This window comes from Bos indicus, chromosome 23 (genome assembly GCF_029378745.1).
Source record: "Bos indicus isolate NIAB-ARS_2022 breed Sahiwal x Tharparkar chromosome 23, NIAB-ARS_B.indTharparkar_mat_pri_1.0, whole genome shotgun sequence".
Taxonomy (NCBI): domain Eukaryota; kingdom Metazoa; phylum Chordata; class Mammalia; order Artiodactyla; family Bovidae; genus Bos; species Bos indicus.
The window spans coordinates 5,048,960-5,064,961 of NC_091782.1; the positions used below are offsets into that span (position 1 = coordinate 5,048,960).

The window sequence follows — 16,002 nt, forward strand, 5'->3', positions numbered from 1 at the left end:
TCATTTAGATTTCATAACCAGTTTGTGAAAATTTAGTTCTAAAATAATTGCACAGAACGTGGCTGTGTGTCAGCATTAAAATGCTTCTGTCTTTTCTGTTAAAGGAAGGACATGTCAAAGTTTCAGATCCTTTGCTGTACAAGAGAAATAGTTAAATCTATGTTAATTTATCCTGTATTTGAATAAGAAATAAATGAACCTTTGCTCAAGGTGACCCTTAATGTAGAGCATCAGCACTTGAATTTTATCAGCTTTTATTTTGCTTTAATCCTCTATTTACCTCTTCCTTTTAGGGAGGCAGTTTTTTAACGAGATACAATTTTCAAAATACATGTGCCCTCTTTGCAGTTAAGAATATTTTGTGGAGCCTTTTCACACATTTTTGAAACTTGGAAGCAGACACTAAAAATGTGTTGATTACATCGGTTTCTGCCAAAACAGTTGAAACATCGTTGAAGAGATTGTCTTTGAAAGCAAACATACAGGCTTGGAAATATTTGTGTGTTTTGACACATTCAGTATGGAATTTGCTTTTGCCTGACTAGAGTGTCCAGCAGTGTGAGTAAAAAATTGTTAGGAATAACCCCCAGTATGGTGCAGTCCCTTCCACTCACATGGGCAGGCACAGTTCTGAACTGTGTGTGTGTGTGTGTGTGTGTGTGGACATCTCCGTGAGAGGAGACCAAGGCCCAGGAAGCCGTGGGGTTGGGGGTGGAACACAGGTCACCGCCCTCCGTGGCTCTGCAGTACCTTTCCCCCCAAGGATCAGCTTTCACTCTTGAAATCATTGTGTTAACAGAGGTGGAAGCATCCTGAGATCACCTGTTCCAACCTCCTGCTTTCCTCCTTGGTAGTACCTGAACTCTCTCAATTAGAGTGTAAACTCTCTTGTAGATTTGAACACAAATATGTGAAGGAATTGAAATTCGGTGGATGGTGCTCGCGTCCAGCTCTCTGAACCAGTAGGGGTTTGGGTTCTGCAGGGAGGAACGTTTGACAACTAGCTTTCCCACACCTACCGTGTCGGTTTTTGCTTCTGTAAAATGAGCTGGTTTCTCAGTAGACAAAACTCTTCCTGAAATGCCGTGGAGTGTCACTGTCGATTTGGTGTGGCAGAGGAAAGGGGACTTAGCTCTTGAGTCAGAAGACTTAAATGTTTTTCTAATTAAATTTTTTTGTAATTGAAGTCTAGTTGATTTACACTGTTGTGTTAATTTCTGCTGTATAGCAGAGTGATTCAGTTATATATATACATGTATGTGTGTGTGTGTGTATGTATATGCACACATTCTCTTTTATGTTCTTCTGCATTATAGTCTATCACAGGACTCTGAATATAGTCCCCGTGTAGCGCTGTGCCGTAGGACCGTTTATCCCTCCCATATATGATAGTTTGCATCTACTATTCCCTGCCTCCCCGACCTTCAAAACCACAACATTCTCTCTGTCTGTGGGTCTGTTATGTTCCATAGATGTGTTCATTTGTGTCATATTTCAGAGTCCACATAGAAGTATTGCCACGTGGCATTTGTCTCTCTTTCTGAGATGTTTTCACTTAGTGTGATAATCTCTAGTTGCCTCCATGTTGCTGCAGATGGCGTTATTTTGTTCTTTTTTGTGGCTGAATAACATTCCGTTGTATATATGTGCCACGTCTTCTTTATCCGTTCATCTGTTGATGGGCATTCAGGTCTTCTCCATGCCTTGGCTATTGTGGGCAGTGCTGCTATGAACATAGGGGTGTGTTTATCTTTTCGAGTTACAGTTTTGCCTGGATATACGCCTAAGAGTGGGATTGCTGGATCATATGGTAATTCTATTTTCAGTGTTTTGAGAAACGTCCATACTGTTTTTTATAGTGGCTGCACCAACTTACGTTCTCACCAGCGCTGTAGGAGGGTTCCCTTCTCTCCACACCCTCTCCAGCATTTGTTATCTGTAGATTTTTTAATGATGGCCACTGTGACCAGTGTGAGTATAGTCTAGTGTTGTATCCGACTGTTTGTGACCCCATGGGCTGTAGCCCGCCAGGCTCCTCTGTCCATGGGGTTCTCTAGGCAAGAACACTGGAGTGGGTTGCCATTTCCTTCTCCACCTTGACCCTTAACCCTTAACCACAGTCGAGTGGAGACATCTCTCCAGCACTGAGAGTGAGCACCCACCGGGCTTCCTGACCCGGAGGAAAGATCAGTCCGAGTTGGCAGGATAGGTGTCTATTCTAAATGTGAAGGAGAGAGTTCACTCTCCTCTTGCAGGTCCTGAGCTGGAATTTAGGAGCCTCAGGTCCGTGCCTCGGGCCCTCCCAGCCGGCCTGCTGAGACCCTGGACATGTCCCGGAGCCTCCTGTGTCCTCAGCTTGTTCACCAGTGAAACCAGGGGCTGACAGCGGGCTCCGAGATCTTCCAGTTAGAGTTCCCTGGATTCCTTAATCCTTTCCTATAGTCATAGCTTCTCTGAGTTATGTTTCTTAGTCCTCTCAGCCTCAGAGATGTTGCCTTTCTGCTGTTACATGTCTGATTATTTAACCTTTTCATAAATTCTAATTATTTTTTAAAAATTTAAAAATTGCCTTTGCCTTAGATAGAATTAAATATGATAGAACTGTGAATAGTCTCCTGGGGACAGCTTTGGAAATTGGCCCTTGGCGTGCCCTCCCTTCCCACATGCCAGAACTATGACAGCATAGTGGTAAAAAGCGGGTGTGGCTGCCGCCCAGTCTTCTCGTGGCTTTGACTTTGCTTAGAGGACTGAGGCTGGCAGCCTCAGCTGACCAGCACGGGAGGCTTGGCCCTCCATGCCTGCCCCCCGACACCTCCCACCCCCACCCCCCACCCCCGTCCGCAGGGAGGGAAGTCAAGTGAGCATTCTGATGGAGGTGTCGGCTTCTTTTCTTGCATTGAAAAGACATTTCAAAACTATATCCCGGGTTAAGTTTATGACACTGTTACAGAAACAAGATGACACTTGGGTAGCGTTGGGCTCTCGCTGAGTAATCTCCAGGCCTGGGTTTGCTGCCGGGCACTCCTAGACAGCGGCTGGGGGTGTGGCAGTTACTGCGAAGTGACCTTAGTTGGAAACCTTTTATTTCCTAAGGTGACAAGGGTTACATGATAGGCTAAAACTCATTCATCCCCAGTGCAAACATGACACTTCTTCTGATGCTTCCTCCCCCTCCTCCCTCCCTTCCTCCCCGTCCCTCCTCCCTCCCTTCCTCCCCGTCCCTCCTCCCCTCCCCCTCCCTCCATTCCCCCTCCCTCCTCCCCTTCCCTGTCCCTGGCCTTCCCCTCTCTCCCTTCCCGCAGGTCTCCCGCCCCTTGAGCACTTCAGTCTATGTTGAGCTGGGCATGGGGGGTGGGGACGCTCCAGGGGAGAAGCGGCCTGAGCAGAGCCCCTGCGGAGAGAGGGCGTCTGATGCCGTGTGGTTTGACCGTGGAACAGAAGGCAAATGGCCTGGGCCTGGGCAGACCAGCCAAGACTGACGTGGATCGATGTGTCCGTGGGGTGAGGGCACGGGTGTGGTGCGCGGAGCCTGTTTAGGAGACTGTTACTCACTTGACACCCGGGCTCGGTTCTAGAGGCGGGAGGCTCTCCTGAGCCCCGTGTGGTTCTAGGTCTGTCGTGGCTGTGTCTTAGGAGGGGTTGATGCTGACACGGGAACCTGGAGGTGGTGGTCTTGACTAAAGGTAGTTGCTTCTGCTCCCTACAGTCCCAGGGCAGCCTGCGCCCCCCCAGAGTCCGCTGCTGTCTCTCCAGGGCACAGGAAGTGTGCAGGTGCCCAGCTTTGGCAGCGCTGACCCTTGGCGGGACCGCCCACGCTCCACACCTGACCCCTCCCCACGCTGCACAGACCATCTCCTCTCCCACCTCCTGTGAGCAGAGTCATGAGCGCTGACCCCCTCTTTCTGTCTGCTCACCCCTTCTTACTTTCCATGGAATGACTGGGACAGAAGCCAAGACTCAACAGGCTGAGGAGTAAAGATAAAGGTTACAAAGTGCAGAGTGGTTTCTCCAGGTGCTTTACCAACAAGAGAGAGAGGTGGTGCTGCTGCTAAGTCACTTCAGTCGTGTCCAACTCTGCGACCCCACAGACGGCAGCCCACCAGGCTCCCCCGTCCCTGGGACTCTCCAGGCAAGAACGATGGAGTGGGGTGCCATTTCCTCCTCTAATGCATGAAAGTGAAAAGTGAAAGTGAAGTCACTCAGTCGTGTCCAACTCTGCGACCCCACAGACGGCAGCCCACCAGGCTCCCCTGTCCCTGGGACTCTCCAGGCAAGAACACTGGAGTGGGGTGCCATTGCCTTCTCCGATGGTGCTGAGTACAGAGGAAACCGGGTTTATGAAGGTTATTTGTTTTTACTCAATTTAGGATGGAAGAGACTTGGGTGTTGTACATACTGAGAGCAAACACCCAGAGGGGAGCCCCTCACAGAGACCCAGGGTGACAGGCCAGGGCCCTTACACGTCTCTCTCTCCTCTGTGAAGATGATGAAAGGCGATGCCAAACACAAGGAGAGCAGGCGGGTAGGCGCTTCACCACACGGGGAAGAGTGGACAGAAACTCGCGGAGGGATAGGAAGACTGGCCACTGAGGACACTGAGGAGAAAAGGCGCATTTCCTGGAGCCCCTGGCCGAGATCAGAGCTGGGGTTCAAGGAGGTGGTGGTCCACGTGGGATGCAGACATCCCCACAGAGGAGACAGCCTGCCTAGATCGGGGCTGAGGCTCGTCTGGGTGGCTGCAGGGTGAGGAAGCTGAGGACAGTGGGTGAAGTGAGGGGTCACGTGGTGGAGACAGAGGGAGGAGGCGGCGAAGCCAGCGGAGGGCTCAGAGACGGGGCAGAGTCGGGCCGGCGCAGGACCACACAGTGCTGCTGGGCCTCTGGTCAGTCCCGCTGGAGCTGGGGAGCGGGAAAAATGGCCCTTGCTGTCGGAAGCCACAGACTTGCAGTGCACTGGATCAGGTTCAAGGTAACGAGATCCAGCTGAGGCTATGTGACTGGTCAGCATGGCGAGAAGGCTGAGACCTGTGAGGATGGGTCCCTGGATGCAGACAGGGACCCCCAGCGGATACTAGATGCTGGGAACACGGGTCGTCTTGAGGATGGGAAGTAGATGGTGGCACAAGAGTGACCAGATGTGCAAAGGCGAGGTCTTTGTACCACAGATAATGATCTAAGAGCTGCTGCTTCCCATCATCGGGGGAGGTGGGAAATGTGCCCTGCCCGTGTGCCTGCTGGTATCCAGGACTTAACGCGCTGTGGGGCGTGGTGGCGGGGGTTCAATGGAAAGGCCGAAGCAGGGTGGTGGAGGTGAGCAGATTTTGTTTCCTGCAGGATAGATGCTTCTGGAAAGTTGGGAGTGGAGGCAGACTGGGTCTGGGGAGAGGAAGCAGAGGTGAAAGAAGGTCCGAGAGGCTCTGTGGGAGGAAGCACGTGCCCTCCAGTGGCGGCTGGCAGTGACTCGAAGGAGAGTCACGCAGGCTTCCAGCGTCCAGGAGGAGCTCTGGTCTGAAACATCTTGTTTGTGTTGGATGCTGGCTGGCAGGTCACTGGTGAGAGGCCTGAAGCAACAAGTACTGCTCATCAAATGGTGGGAGAAGCTGACATTTGTAGAGTTTTCTACCTGCGGGCCCTGTGCTGAGCACTTAATGTAGGTCATCTTGTCTAAACTTTAGAAAGATATTATTATATCATCATTTATGTTTCAAAAAGGAGGAAGATGGGTTTTAGGGAGATGATGTGAATAGCTCTAGGTCTTGTCTTTTAATTGAAGTAGAGTTAATTTACAGTGTTGCCTTGATTTCCAATATACAGCAAAGTGATTAATTTATATATATATGTATATATTCTTTTTTGTATTCTTTTCCAGTACAGATTACTACAAGATATTGTGTAGAGACCTCTGTAGGTCCTTGTTATTTAACTCTTTTATATATAGTAGCGTGTATATGTTAATCCTAACCTATTTTATTGCTCCCCCCACATTGCCCCTAGGGTGACCATAAGTTTGTTTTTTAAGTCTGTGAGTCTTTTTTCTGTTTTCTAAATAAATTCGTTTGTATCATTTTTTAAGAGTCCACATATCAGTGATACCATATGACATTTGTCTTTCTCTGTCTTCACTTAGTTTGGCCATCTCTAGATCTGCCCACGTTAAGTGGCTCTGGGTCTTAATCCTGTTAGCAATTGCACTTGGGATTTGAACCCAGACAGCAGGAGCTGAAACCTTCTGTGATCTCTGTGTGCCTCTAGGATTTGGAGGAAGAGGCCTGGTTCCTTCCTAGAATCCCACCTGGCCTGCCGTTGATGGAGGAGTCAGGTTGTTCTGCTGATTTTATATTAGGAGTCGTGAGTGGCAACTTCAGATTTACAGTGTTTAGCATTCGGTTTATTTTTCTTTTTAATTTTTTTGCACCATATCTTAGTTAGATATACCTGCTGCTGCTAAGTCGCTGCAGTTGTGTCCGACTCTGTGTGACCCCATAGACAGCAGCCGACCAGGCTCCCCTGTCCCTGGGATTCTCCAGGCAAGAACACTGGAGTGGGCTGCCACTTCCTTCTCCAATGCATGAAAGTGAAAAGTGAAAGTGAAGTCACTCAAGTCATGCCGGACCCTCAGCGACCCTATGGACTGCAGCCTAATAGACTCCATCCACGGGAGTTTCCAGGCAGGAGTACTGGAGTTGGGTGCCATTGCCTTCTAGGTACATATAAAAGTTAGATATACCTATGTAGGCAATGGTGAGTGGTAACAGTATATCTAAAAATGCTTTAACTTCCCAGTGGGAATAATAGTTGATTGGAAATTGAAGGAGAAGGTGAAAGGCTTAACTTATTAGTGGTCTTTGATATGTTAAAATTTGGTTCATAACATATTTGAATATACCCCTTAAAACTATAGCTTTTAAACTAGTGTCTGCATGTGCAGTGGTCTGATAGAGTGTATGTGAGTGTACCATGCTACAAGATTTGGGAACTTTCAGGAACTCATTTAATAAAATATATTATTTTCTCCTGCTTGATGTTTAGTCATTTTCAGGCCTGTTAACTCTCCTTCCTTAATCCTGGATGTGCTGGGCAGCACTGTAGCCTGTTAAACTTACCATATGGTTGAAATGTGTTGACTTTCCTTGTTAATAGGCAGTTACCTTTGGCCCTTGACTGGACTGGAACATTCGTGACCCTGCAGAAATCAGTCCCTGCCTCTACCCAGCTATTGCCCTTTTTTTTATACTGCTATAAATACCACCCTGTGTTCTCAGGTTTTCCAGAAACAGCTAGTTTTACTTGTACAGGCATAGATCTTTTTAAAAATTTTTATTGAAGTGTACACTTCTGCTTTACAGCAGAGCAGCTTAGTTATACGTTTGTGTCTACAGTCCTCTTCATATCCTCCTCCATTCTGGTTCCCCGCGGGGTCCTGGTTCTGGTTCCCTGTGCCGTGCAGCCCATTCTGGTTCCCCGCAGGGTCCTGGTTCTGGTTCCCTGTGCCGTGCAGCCCATTCTGGTTCCCCGCGGGGTCCTGGTTCTGGTTCCCTGTGCCGTGCAGCAGGACCTTGTTGGTTTCCGCCCTGTGTGTGATAGCTTGCATCTGCCAGTCCCGCACGCCCACGCCCCCTCTCCACTCCCCTCCCCCTGGCAGCCACACGCCTGTTCTCTGTGACCGGGAGTCTCCTTCTGTTTCGTAGATAGGTTCGTCTGTGTCGTATTTTAGGTTCCACATAAACGTGTCAGTGTGATCATCTCTGGGTCCGTCCATGTTGTGGCAAGTGGCATTGTTCCATTCCTTTGTATGACGGAGTAATATTCCAGTGAATACGGGCACCACATCTTTATCCATTCGTCTTTCTAGACTAAAGGGCTTTAGTCCGGGTTTTTAAGTTTTCTGCTGTCAGTTGCCTGCCTGCCTGTGTGAACCTCTACCTCTGTGTCATTTTTACAGTGTCTTAGCCTCTCAGACTTCAGACTGAAGAGAGTCTTAAATAGTCCCTGCTCCTGCCTGCTGTCCCCTGTTTTATAGAAGAGGATGCTGGCTCACAGGCCTGAAAGGACGTCCCTGAGTGAGGGGACCGGTGGCCAGCTCTCTAGGCCGGGTCAGACTTGAGGGGTTTTCCTTCCTATGTAGTATAACGCCCCCTGCCCCACTGCCTTCCTTTCCATCTGACCCTGGTCAGCCTCCTGTCCTGACCGCCCCGGCTTGGAGGGCGTCCCTGAGTGAGGGGACCGGTGGCCAGCTCTCGAGGCTGGGTCCGGACTTGAGGGGTTTTCCTTCCCGTGTAGGATGACCCGCCGCCGCCCCCCCCCCCCCCCCCCCCCCCCCCGCCCCACCGCCTTCCTTTCCATCTGACCCTGGTCGGCCGCCTGTCCTGACCCCCGGCTTGGCATCACCACTGACTGAGGGAACAGCTGTCTTCTGGTGTTAATCCCGGCTGGGGAGTCACTGTCTGACCCCTGCCAGAGTCACTTGGTGCCTTAACGTCATTATCAGCAGGTTAAATAGGACCCTTATCAAAGGGCCACGAGCAAATGGAGATCATGTGAAATGGTGACTGTTTCATTATCATTCAGTGGAAGAGATTAAAAAAAAATAAGGCAAACAAAGTATTGGGAAAAATTATTTGATGAAAATTTCCCATTGGGTAAACTGAACGAAGCTTCATGAGAAAATCAGAAAGACTTCTGGCCAAACAGTTAAGCAGTGTGGTTAGTTGGAGAGGGGGCTGTTCTCCTTTTCTTTACACAGAATACCTGCTGGATCAGATTCTGCTCTGAAGATGGGTAACGTAGATTAATTTGTAGGTTCTACTGTGACCCATTTGAACTTGGAAAAACATGTGCTTAAGTTGTTTGAACCGATCTGATTAGTAAAAAGGAATGGAGACTTTTCAGTGCTGGGACATTTCGGTATAAAAAAAAAAATGAGATGCTTGGGTTAAATCCTCCTTTTCTATCTGTTAATCTCTTTGAAACTCAGGTTCCCTCGATGGAGATGGGGGAAACATTGTCATCTTACGAGTGAGACGAGGATTAAGTAAAAAGTGCTTGGCACATAGTAGGCTCTTAATCTGAGTTAGCTTCCTTCCTTCCTAATGGTTTACCATTCTCTGTTCCGTTTAGATATCTGATATCCATGTTACTGGTGAGTCAGAAGACATGTCAGCGAAAGAGAGACTGTTACTGTGGACGCAGCAGGCCACGGAGGGTTATGCCGGGATTCGGTGTGAAAATTTCACCACCTGCTGGAGAGATGGGAAATTATTTAATGCCATCATTCATAAATACAGGTATGAAATTTGAGTTTTCCCGCCTTTTGATAAATCTAAGTGTTTCTTTCATTTCCAAATTTTTTTTTTAACAGCAACTACCTTGGCATTTATTAGTTGTCAGAAAGCTTCACAGTCAGTTTTGTGATCAGAAAATAAAGCAATATTTCAGTTTGTTTTCTCTGCAAAATTGTTGCATTTCTGAAACATAAAGGATCATTTGCTTTCTTAAAAGGTTAGCATTGCCACATGGTATTCGCAAGATCTGACCTCAAAAGCTTCTCAAGTTTTACCATCCACAGAATCTTTATTTGTAACTGAGACCCATCTGTTTTCCATCTAAAGCTTCTTCAGCAGTTTATAGCAAAGTGTGAGAAGTTGAACCAAAACAGCCATCATGGAACTTACCTTTATAATACCCTTATCAGCCTTTAGAAACACTTGATTCTGCCCAAAGTGTCTTAAAACCCAAGAATACTGGAGTGGGCAGCTAATCCCTTTTCCAGTGGATCTTCCCGACCCAGGAATCGAACTGGAGTTTTCTGCATTGCAGATGGATTCTTTACCAACTGAGCTATCAGGGAAGCCCCTTGATTCTGTAAAGGTATCTCAATTATTGTCTGGAGCTGGTAGCAGAGAGGAACAAGCTTATTTATTTCCAGGAAAAGCATAAGCTTATCATTATCTTTGAGTTGTTCTGAGAAAGCTTATACACTTGAAGCAAGCTTCAGACCCTCTCAGCAAAAACCTCTAGTTGATGAATTAAATCTTGGTAAGTTTTTAGTGACCCCTAGTAAATAAATGGCAACCCACTCCAGTACTCTTGCCTGGCAAATCCCATGGACGGAGGGGACTGGTAGGCTGCAGTCCATGGGGTCGCTAAGAGTCGGACACGACTGAGCGACTTCACTTTCACTTTTCACTTTCATGCATTGGAGAAGGAAATGGCAAGCCACTCCAGTGTTCTTGCCTGGAGAATCCCAGGGATGGGGGAGCCTGGTGGGCTGCCGTCTATGGGGTCACACAGAGTCGGACACGACTGAAGTGACTTAGCAGTAAATAAATAGAGAGAATATGCCATACTGGACATGTTCCATCCATATCAAACAATCTCATTCTCCTGATCCTCCCACTTCTCAGTCTTGGAGTTGGCATTGCTCGTCTCGCAGAGGTTAGCAAACCCAGCTTGAGAACAAGCTTGCTATCTTGGCTTGCTCCTCAGAGTCAGGCGTGTCTGACTTTAATGATCTCAGGTTTGCGTTGTTCTTCACTGGCTTTGGAAATGAAAGGGAGCCATACTTCTCCCCTCATTTTCCTTCAAGCACATCACTGATTTCTCAGCAGTGTTGACATGTCACTGCTTTGGGATTCCCAGGCTTCACAGAATACATCTAGATTTTCTTTAGCGATTTTACTAGATGGATGCAATGTCAAAGTTTCAGCAGTGGAAATGATCTGTTGGCCAGTCAACCTGAAATGTCTCCTCATGTAGACAGGTTATTTCAAGAGGTTCTGTCCCACAAATGTGCCTCGACAATTGACAGGTCTTTGAGAAAACATTTTTATAGTTCAGCTTTCTCATTCTTCGCCGTATATTGCATCGTTTTATAATTAATAAGGAAAATAAACTAGGGCTTCCCTGATGGCTCTGTGGTAAAGAATCCATCTGCCAATGCAGAAGGCATAGGTTCGAACTGGGAGCAACTGAGCCTGTGGGCTACTGAGCCTGCACTCCGGAGCCTGGGGACCACAGCCACCAAGCCCACATGCTGCAGCTGCCGAAGGCTGTGCGCCCAGAGCCTGTGCTCCGCAGCTGCCGAAGGCCGTGCACCTGGGAGCCCGTGGTCTGCAGCTGCCAAAGGCTGTGCGCCCAGAGCCTGTGCTCCGCAGCTGCCGAAGGCCGTGCACCCGGAGCCTTGCTCCGCAACAGGAGAAGCCACTGCAATGAGCAGGCTGTGTCGCACACCTGGAGAAAAGCTCACACGCAGCACGAAGACCCAGAACAGCCAGAATAAATACGTAAAGATAGATAAAGTGATCAGGAAAGAAAACATTACAACCTGTGCAAATAAATTTGTACATTAATGAGAAGATTATTATTATACCATACTGGTTCCCAACAGATTCTCTAGGGTAGCAAAGCTGGAACAAATAAGGGTTTAGCATATACCCTATTGTTTCTGCTTCCCATCTGAAAAGTGTAAGATGGTCACAGAATATTAGAACCAGGGGGAATCCTGAGACTCCCCTGGTGGTCCAGTGGTTAGGACTCCGTGCTGCCAATGCAGAAGCTCGGGTTCAGTCCCAGGTCAGGGAGAGAGCCCACCAGCAGGAATCCTGAAAGACACTGTTGTGCCCACATATTTTATGTATGAAGAAATGTGGCTCAGAGAAGGACTTACCCAAAATCTCTCAGCTAAACTGTGTCAGTCACCACAAGCTACACATTCTTTCTGACAACAAACAACACTTCTATCAATTAACACACCTTTTACTGGAGAGACGCCTGGATCAGGCAAGACTGATACAATGAGTAAAGAGTATGTATCAGTGAAAATGATATCTTGAGCCTTAAATGGTGCACGTGCATGGTAAAACACTAGAAAATACAGACAAGTGAAAAAAAATCACATTTCCACTGTCCAGAGATCATCACTCAGACATGCAGAGCTATGGTATGTGGTATGTCTTTGAATTTTGTCAGTGACTTAGCGGACAGTAAGCTCTCATATGTAGACTCTATAAGTGGAGGACCGAGATTGTATACTTAGAGCACTGATGATTAGTGAGGTCAGAGTTCAGACAAAGCCTTGTCAGTTTCTACATCACAGCCTCCTCACCTAGCAACTCCAGTGCATAGGTGGGTTTAATGATGGCCAACTTTGGGGTGGCAAACAGTTTCCTGGTGAGAATTGCTGGATCTGAATGAACACTGACATAGCACCTGCTAAGGGCAAGGTGCTATCCTGAGCAGCTTACTTACGTTCATTCACTCAGTCCTGACAACATCCGTAAGAATGTCGTCCCCCCTGGTTACACACAGAAACCGAGACCAGAGTACATACTTGCTTCAAGTCACACAACCAGCGAGCGTCGGGCTAGGGACCCAAACCCCAGTGCCCAGCTGCTGTTCTTGTTCTTACAAGGCACACCTCTATTGCCTTATAAGAAGTGAAATCCACAGAAATTCCTTATTGAAAGCAATGTCATTCTTGATTTCAGTTATTTTTCTCAGTTTTGCAAGGAGTTTGTCATGCTCTTGAAGAGCTGAGTATCTTCCTGTGAGAGTAAGTCCAAACTCTAACTCACTGAACTGACAGAGTTACTTGGAAATAAAAGAATAATTATATAAAACAGTTAATATCCTGCTGACTTGCTGCCTGTGAGGCATTCTGTTAGACGCTTCCTCTATATTGTCGCATTCATATCTTCCTCGAGCTCTGGGAGGAAGCCCACGTTACAGATGGGCACCCTCAGGTTTGCCAAGGTCACAGTGCTGCCGAGATGCAGAGTGTGATTCCCACCTGGGCTGCTTGCCTGGCACCCCGCCCCATTCTCCCCTTTCCCTACCACTCTTCTCTCCCTCTTTTCACTTTGGAGACTTTGAGACATGTAACACTGTACCAAGTTTCCCGTGGCCCACACCCAAGAGCCCCTTTAAACGCGGTCAGTCTGCCTCCTTTACAGGATGGCATTTCAGTAGATGTGGGTGTTGGTTGCTGAGTTAGAAAAACCTGGATGGACTTGCTAGCTCTTGTCCAGAATAAAGCACAGCTCTCCTTGAGGGCCCCGCTGCCAGGAGGGTTTTGTGGCCACAGACACTGTGATGGTCACGCTGTGTGTTCCGTGTGACTTAGAATGCAGGCCATTGGAAGGCCGGACCCACTCTGTACCTGAGCGGAAAGGTCTTCGTAGCCTTTGGATGGCAGTGTGGGGGTTGTTAGACCGAAGGGTGGGTGTCAGGGTGCGTTTTGAAGGTGTGCTCTGCTTTGAAGTTTTTTGGTAGAAGCAAAGCATTTGTAAGCCAGCTCTTCTTCTAAAATGACTGACTTTTAAAAGCCATACTCTGCAGGCATTGTCTCTGCGATACTTATGAAGGGTTATGAATGCAAATTGAGGTATACCTGCTGTGCCTTTTTTCCCCAAGTACTTAAATAAATCACTGCCCTGTTTACGTTTCAGAGCTCACCTTGTTTTAGGACAGGATTTCACTCTTGTGAGCATTATTCGTTTTGAACTTTCGTTTCGGCAGAGTAATCATTTTAGAACTTTGCTTAGCTTTACCTTTTTTTTCCTTTAACTTCTTGTTTGACTGAAGTGTAGTTGATTTACAGTGTTGCATTAGTTTCTGGTGTAAAGTGATTCAGTAACCTGAGTCTGTTCTTTCTCAGATTCTTTTCCCCTTAGGTTGTTAGCAAATACTGAGTATAGTTCTCGGTATATACACTAGGTCCTTGTTGGTTGTCTGTTTTGTGTACAGCAGTGTGTTTAGCCTTAACTTGGAACTTGATTCCCTCCTGTGTGTTGTTTTCCCTTATTAGAATTCATGGTAAAAATACCATCTGGTTTAAATGGTTACAAGATTTTTTTGTTGCTGAAATGTCAAGTTATTCTGTGCCTGGAATATCACTGTGGTTTCTTTAACTAGAAGAAACCTTTCATCTGTAGAACTGTATTTTTTCGAATCCTTGGGCCTTTGTTTTTTCTTAAAAAATAGTTGAGTACCTTTTCCCTAGTCCGTGTAATAATTAAGCAGATGGTGTTGATTTATACATGGTTTTCGTTGTTGATTGTCTTGGCTTACTGAAGACAAAAGAGACAAAGTTATAAACAATTAACAAATCACTATTAGATTTTTGGCTATTCGGCAGAAATAATCGCATTTATAGAATTGTGTTTTAACAGTTGTTTTCCCCTTGATAATTATCCTCTTAAATTTTGTGATGTATTTATTCTCTTAAATTTTGTGATGTATTTATTTGGATTTGCTGTGGAAATATACCCACTTAATTGGGCTTTTTTTTTTTTTTTTTAATTGGGCTTTTTGAGATACACATTTTATTATTTGCATGGATTTTATTTGACTTCTGTAATAAAAATTATCTGAGGTGGCACATGGGTTGGGTTTCTTCTCAGATACCAAGCTTAATCTTATAGATTCTTTTCTTGAGAAGGACCTTAGGTGGGAGTGAGGGTTTTGCAGGAAACGACCTCCTGATCAGGGCAGTGCGTGGAGAGAGGGGTGTGGAACCCTGATGTGGCAGGGGCGCCTGGATAGAGTGCAGATTTCTCTGGAGCTGAGAAGGGAATAGGTAGGATTCATCAAATAAGAGTAGATCAGTATTATTTGACATAACTGATTTAGTAAGGTTTTTGTGTATCACTGTCCCCTTGTATCCACTGGGGGTTATCCCACAGATAACAAAATCTATGAATGCTCGCACTGTGCAGTGTTTGTATATAACCTTGTGCATCCTCTGTATACTTTGAATCATCTCTGCTGCTACTGCTGCTAAGTCACTTCAGTCGTGTCTGACTCTGTGTGACCCCATAGACGGCCTCCCACCAGGCTCCCCTGTCCCTGGGGTTCTCCAGGTAAGAACACTGGAGTGGGTTGCCATTTCCTTCTCCAATGAATCATCTCTAAGTTACTTCTAATACCTAATACAAAGGAAATGCTGTGTACACAGTGGCCAGCACACAGCAAAACTCATTTTGCTTTTTGGAACTTTCTAGAATTTTTTTTCAAATATTTTTGATCTGTGGTTAGTTGAATTTGAGGATGCAGAAACCACAGATACAGAGGGCTAACTGTATATAATATCGTCTAAAGATTCCAAAATAGGACCTGAAATGAGAAGAGTGATAGCATCGTTCAGCTTCCATATGCACGTGAATAATGTCAGTAGCGGAGAAGGCAGTGGCACCCTACTCCAGTACTCTTGCCTGGAAAATCCCATGGACGGAGCGGCCTGGTAGGCTGCAGTCCATGCTAAGGGTCAGACACGACTGAGCGACTTCACTTTCACTTTTCACTTTCATGCATCGGAGAAGGAAATGGCAACCCACTCCAGCGTTCTTGCCTAGAGAATCCCAGGGACGGGGGAGCCTGGTGCGCTGCCGTCTGTGGGGTCGCATAGAGTCGGACACGACTGAAGCGACTTAGCAGCAGCAATGTCAGTAGTTGTGAGTCAAGCACATTAATTTGCATTGTCTAGCATATTGCTATTAGTGTCCCTCATAGAGTATGACTTTTAAAAGTGGAGAGTGTGTTTGTTAACCCTGGTAAGCACTACTTTAATAACATTTCACTTATTCCTAAAGTTCCATAGAAAGTTAATTTTCTAAAATTCTGTTTCTTGAAACAGAATTATATGAAATAAGTAATAATAAATAATATTATTAAATAAAAACAAAGACAAATTTATATAATAAGACTGATTTATAATTTTTAGGAAATAAAAATGTTTTATAAAGGTGAAAAGAAAGTAACCATCATATAGTGGGTACCCAAGAATTAGATGCAGGATGTTGAAAAGATATTAGTTTCTGTCCTGCCTATTTTTTTAGCATTTAGTATTTTAGTATTTGGTTGCTTGCTAAGTCGCTTCAGTCATGTCCAACTCTGTGCGACCCCATAGACGGCAGCCCACCAGGCTCCCCCCGTCCCTGGGATTCTCCAGACAAGAGCACTGGAGTGGGCCGCCACCTCCTTCTCCAATGCAAATTAGTAGCTTTCA

General features: G+C 46.4%; 1 protein-coding gene across 26 annotated transcripts in view; it reads left to right on the top strand.

The window, feature by feature from the left end:
* Positions 1 to 16,002, top strand: part of DST (dystonin) — a 518,621-nt gene that overhangs the window by 280,913 nt on the left and 221,706 nt on the right. For all 26 annotated transcript variants that reach the window (XM_070777732.1, XM_070777740.1, XM_070777736.1 and 23 more), the window contains one exon: positions 9,117 to 9,283. In XM_070777732.1, the coding sequence (XP_070633833.1) occupies positions 9,117 to 9,283 (167 nt within the window). The remainder of the gene's footprint in view (positions 1 to 9,116; positions 9,284 to 16,002) is intronic.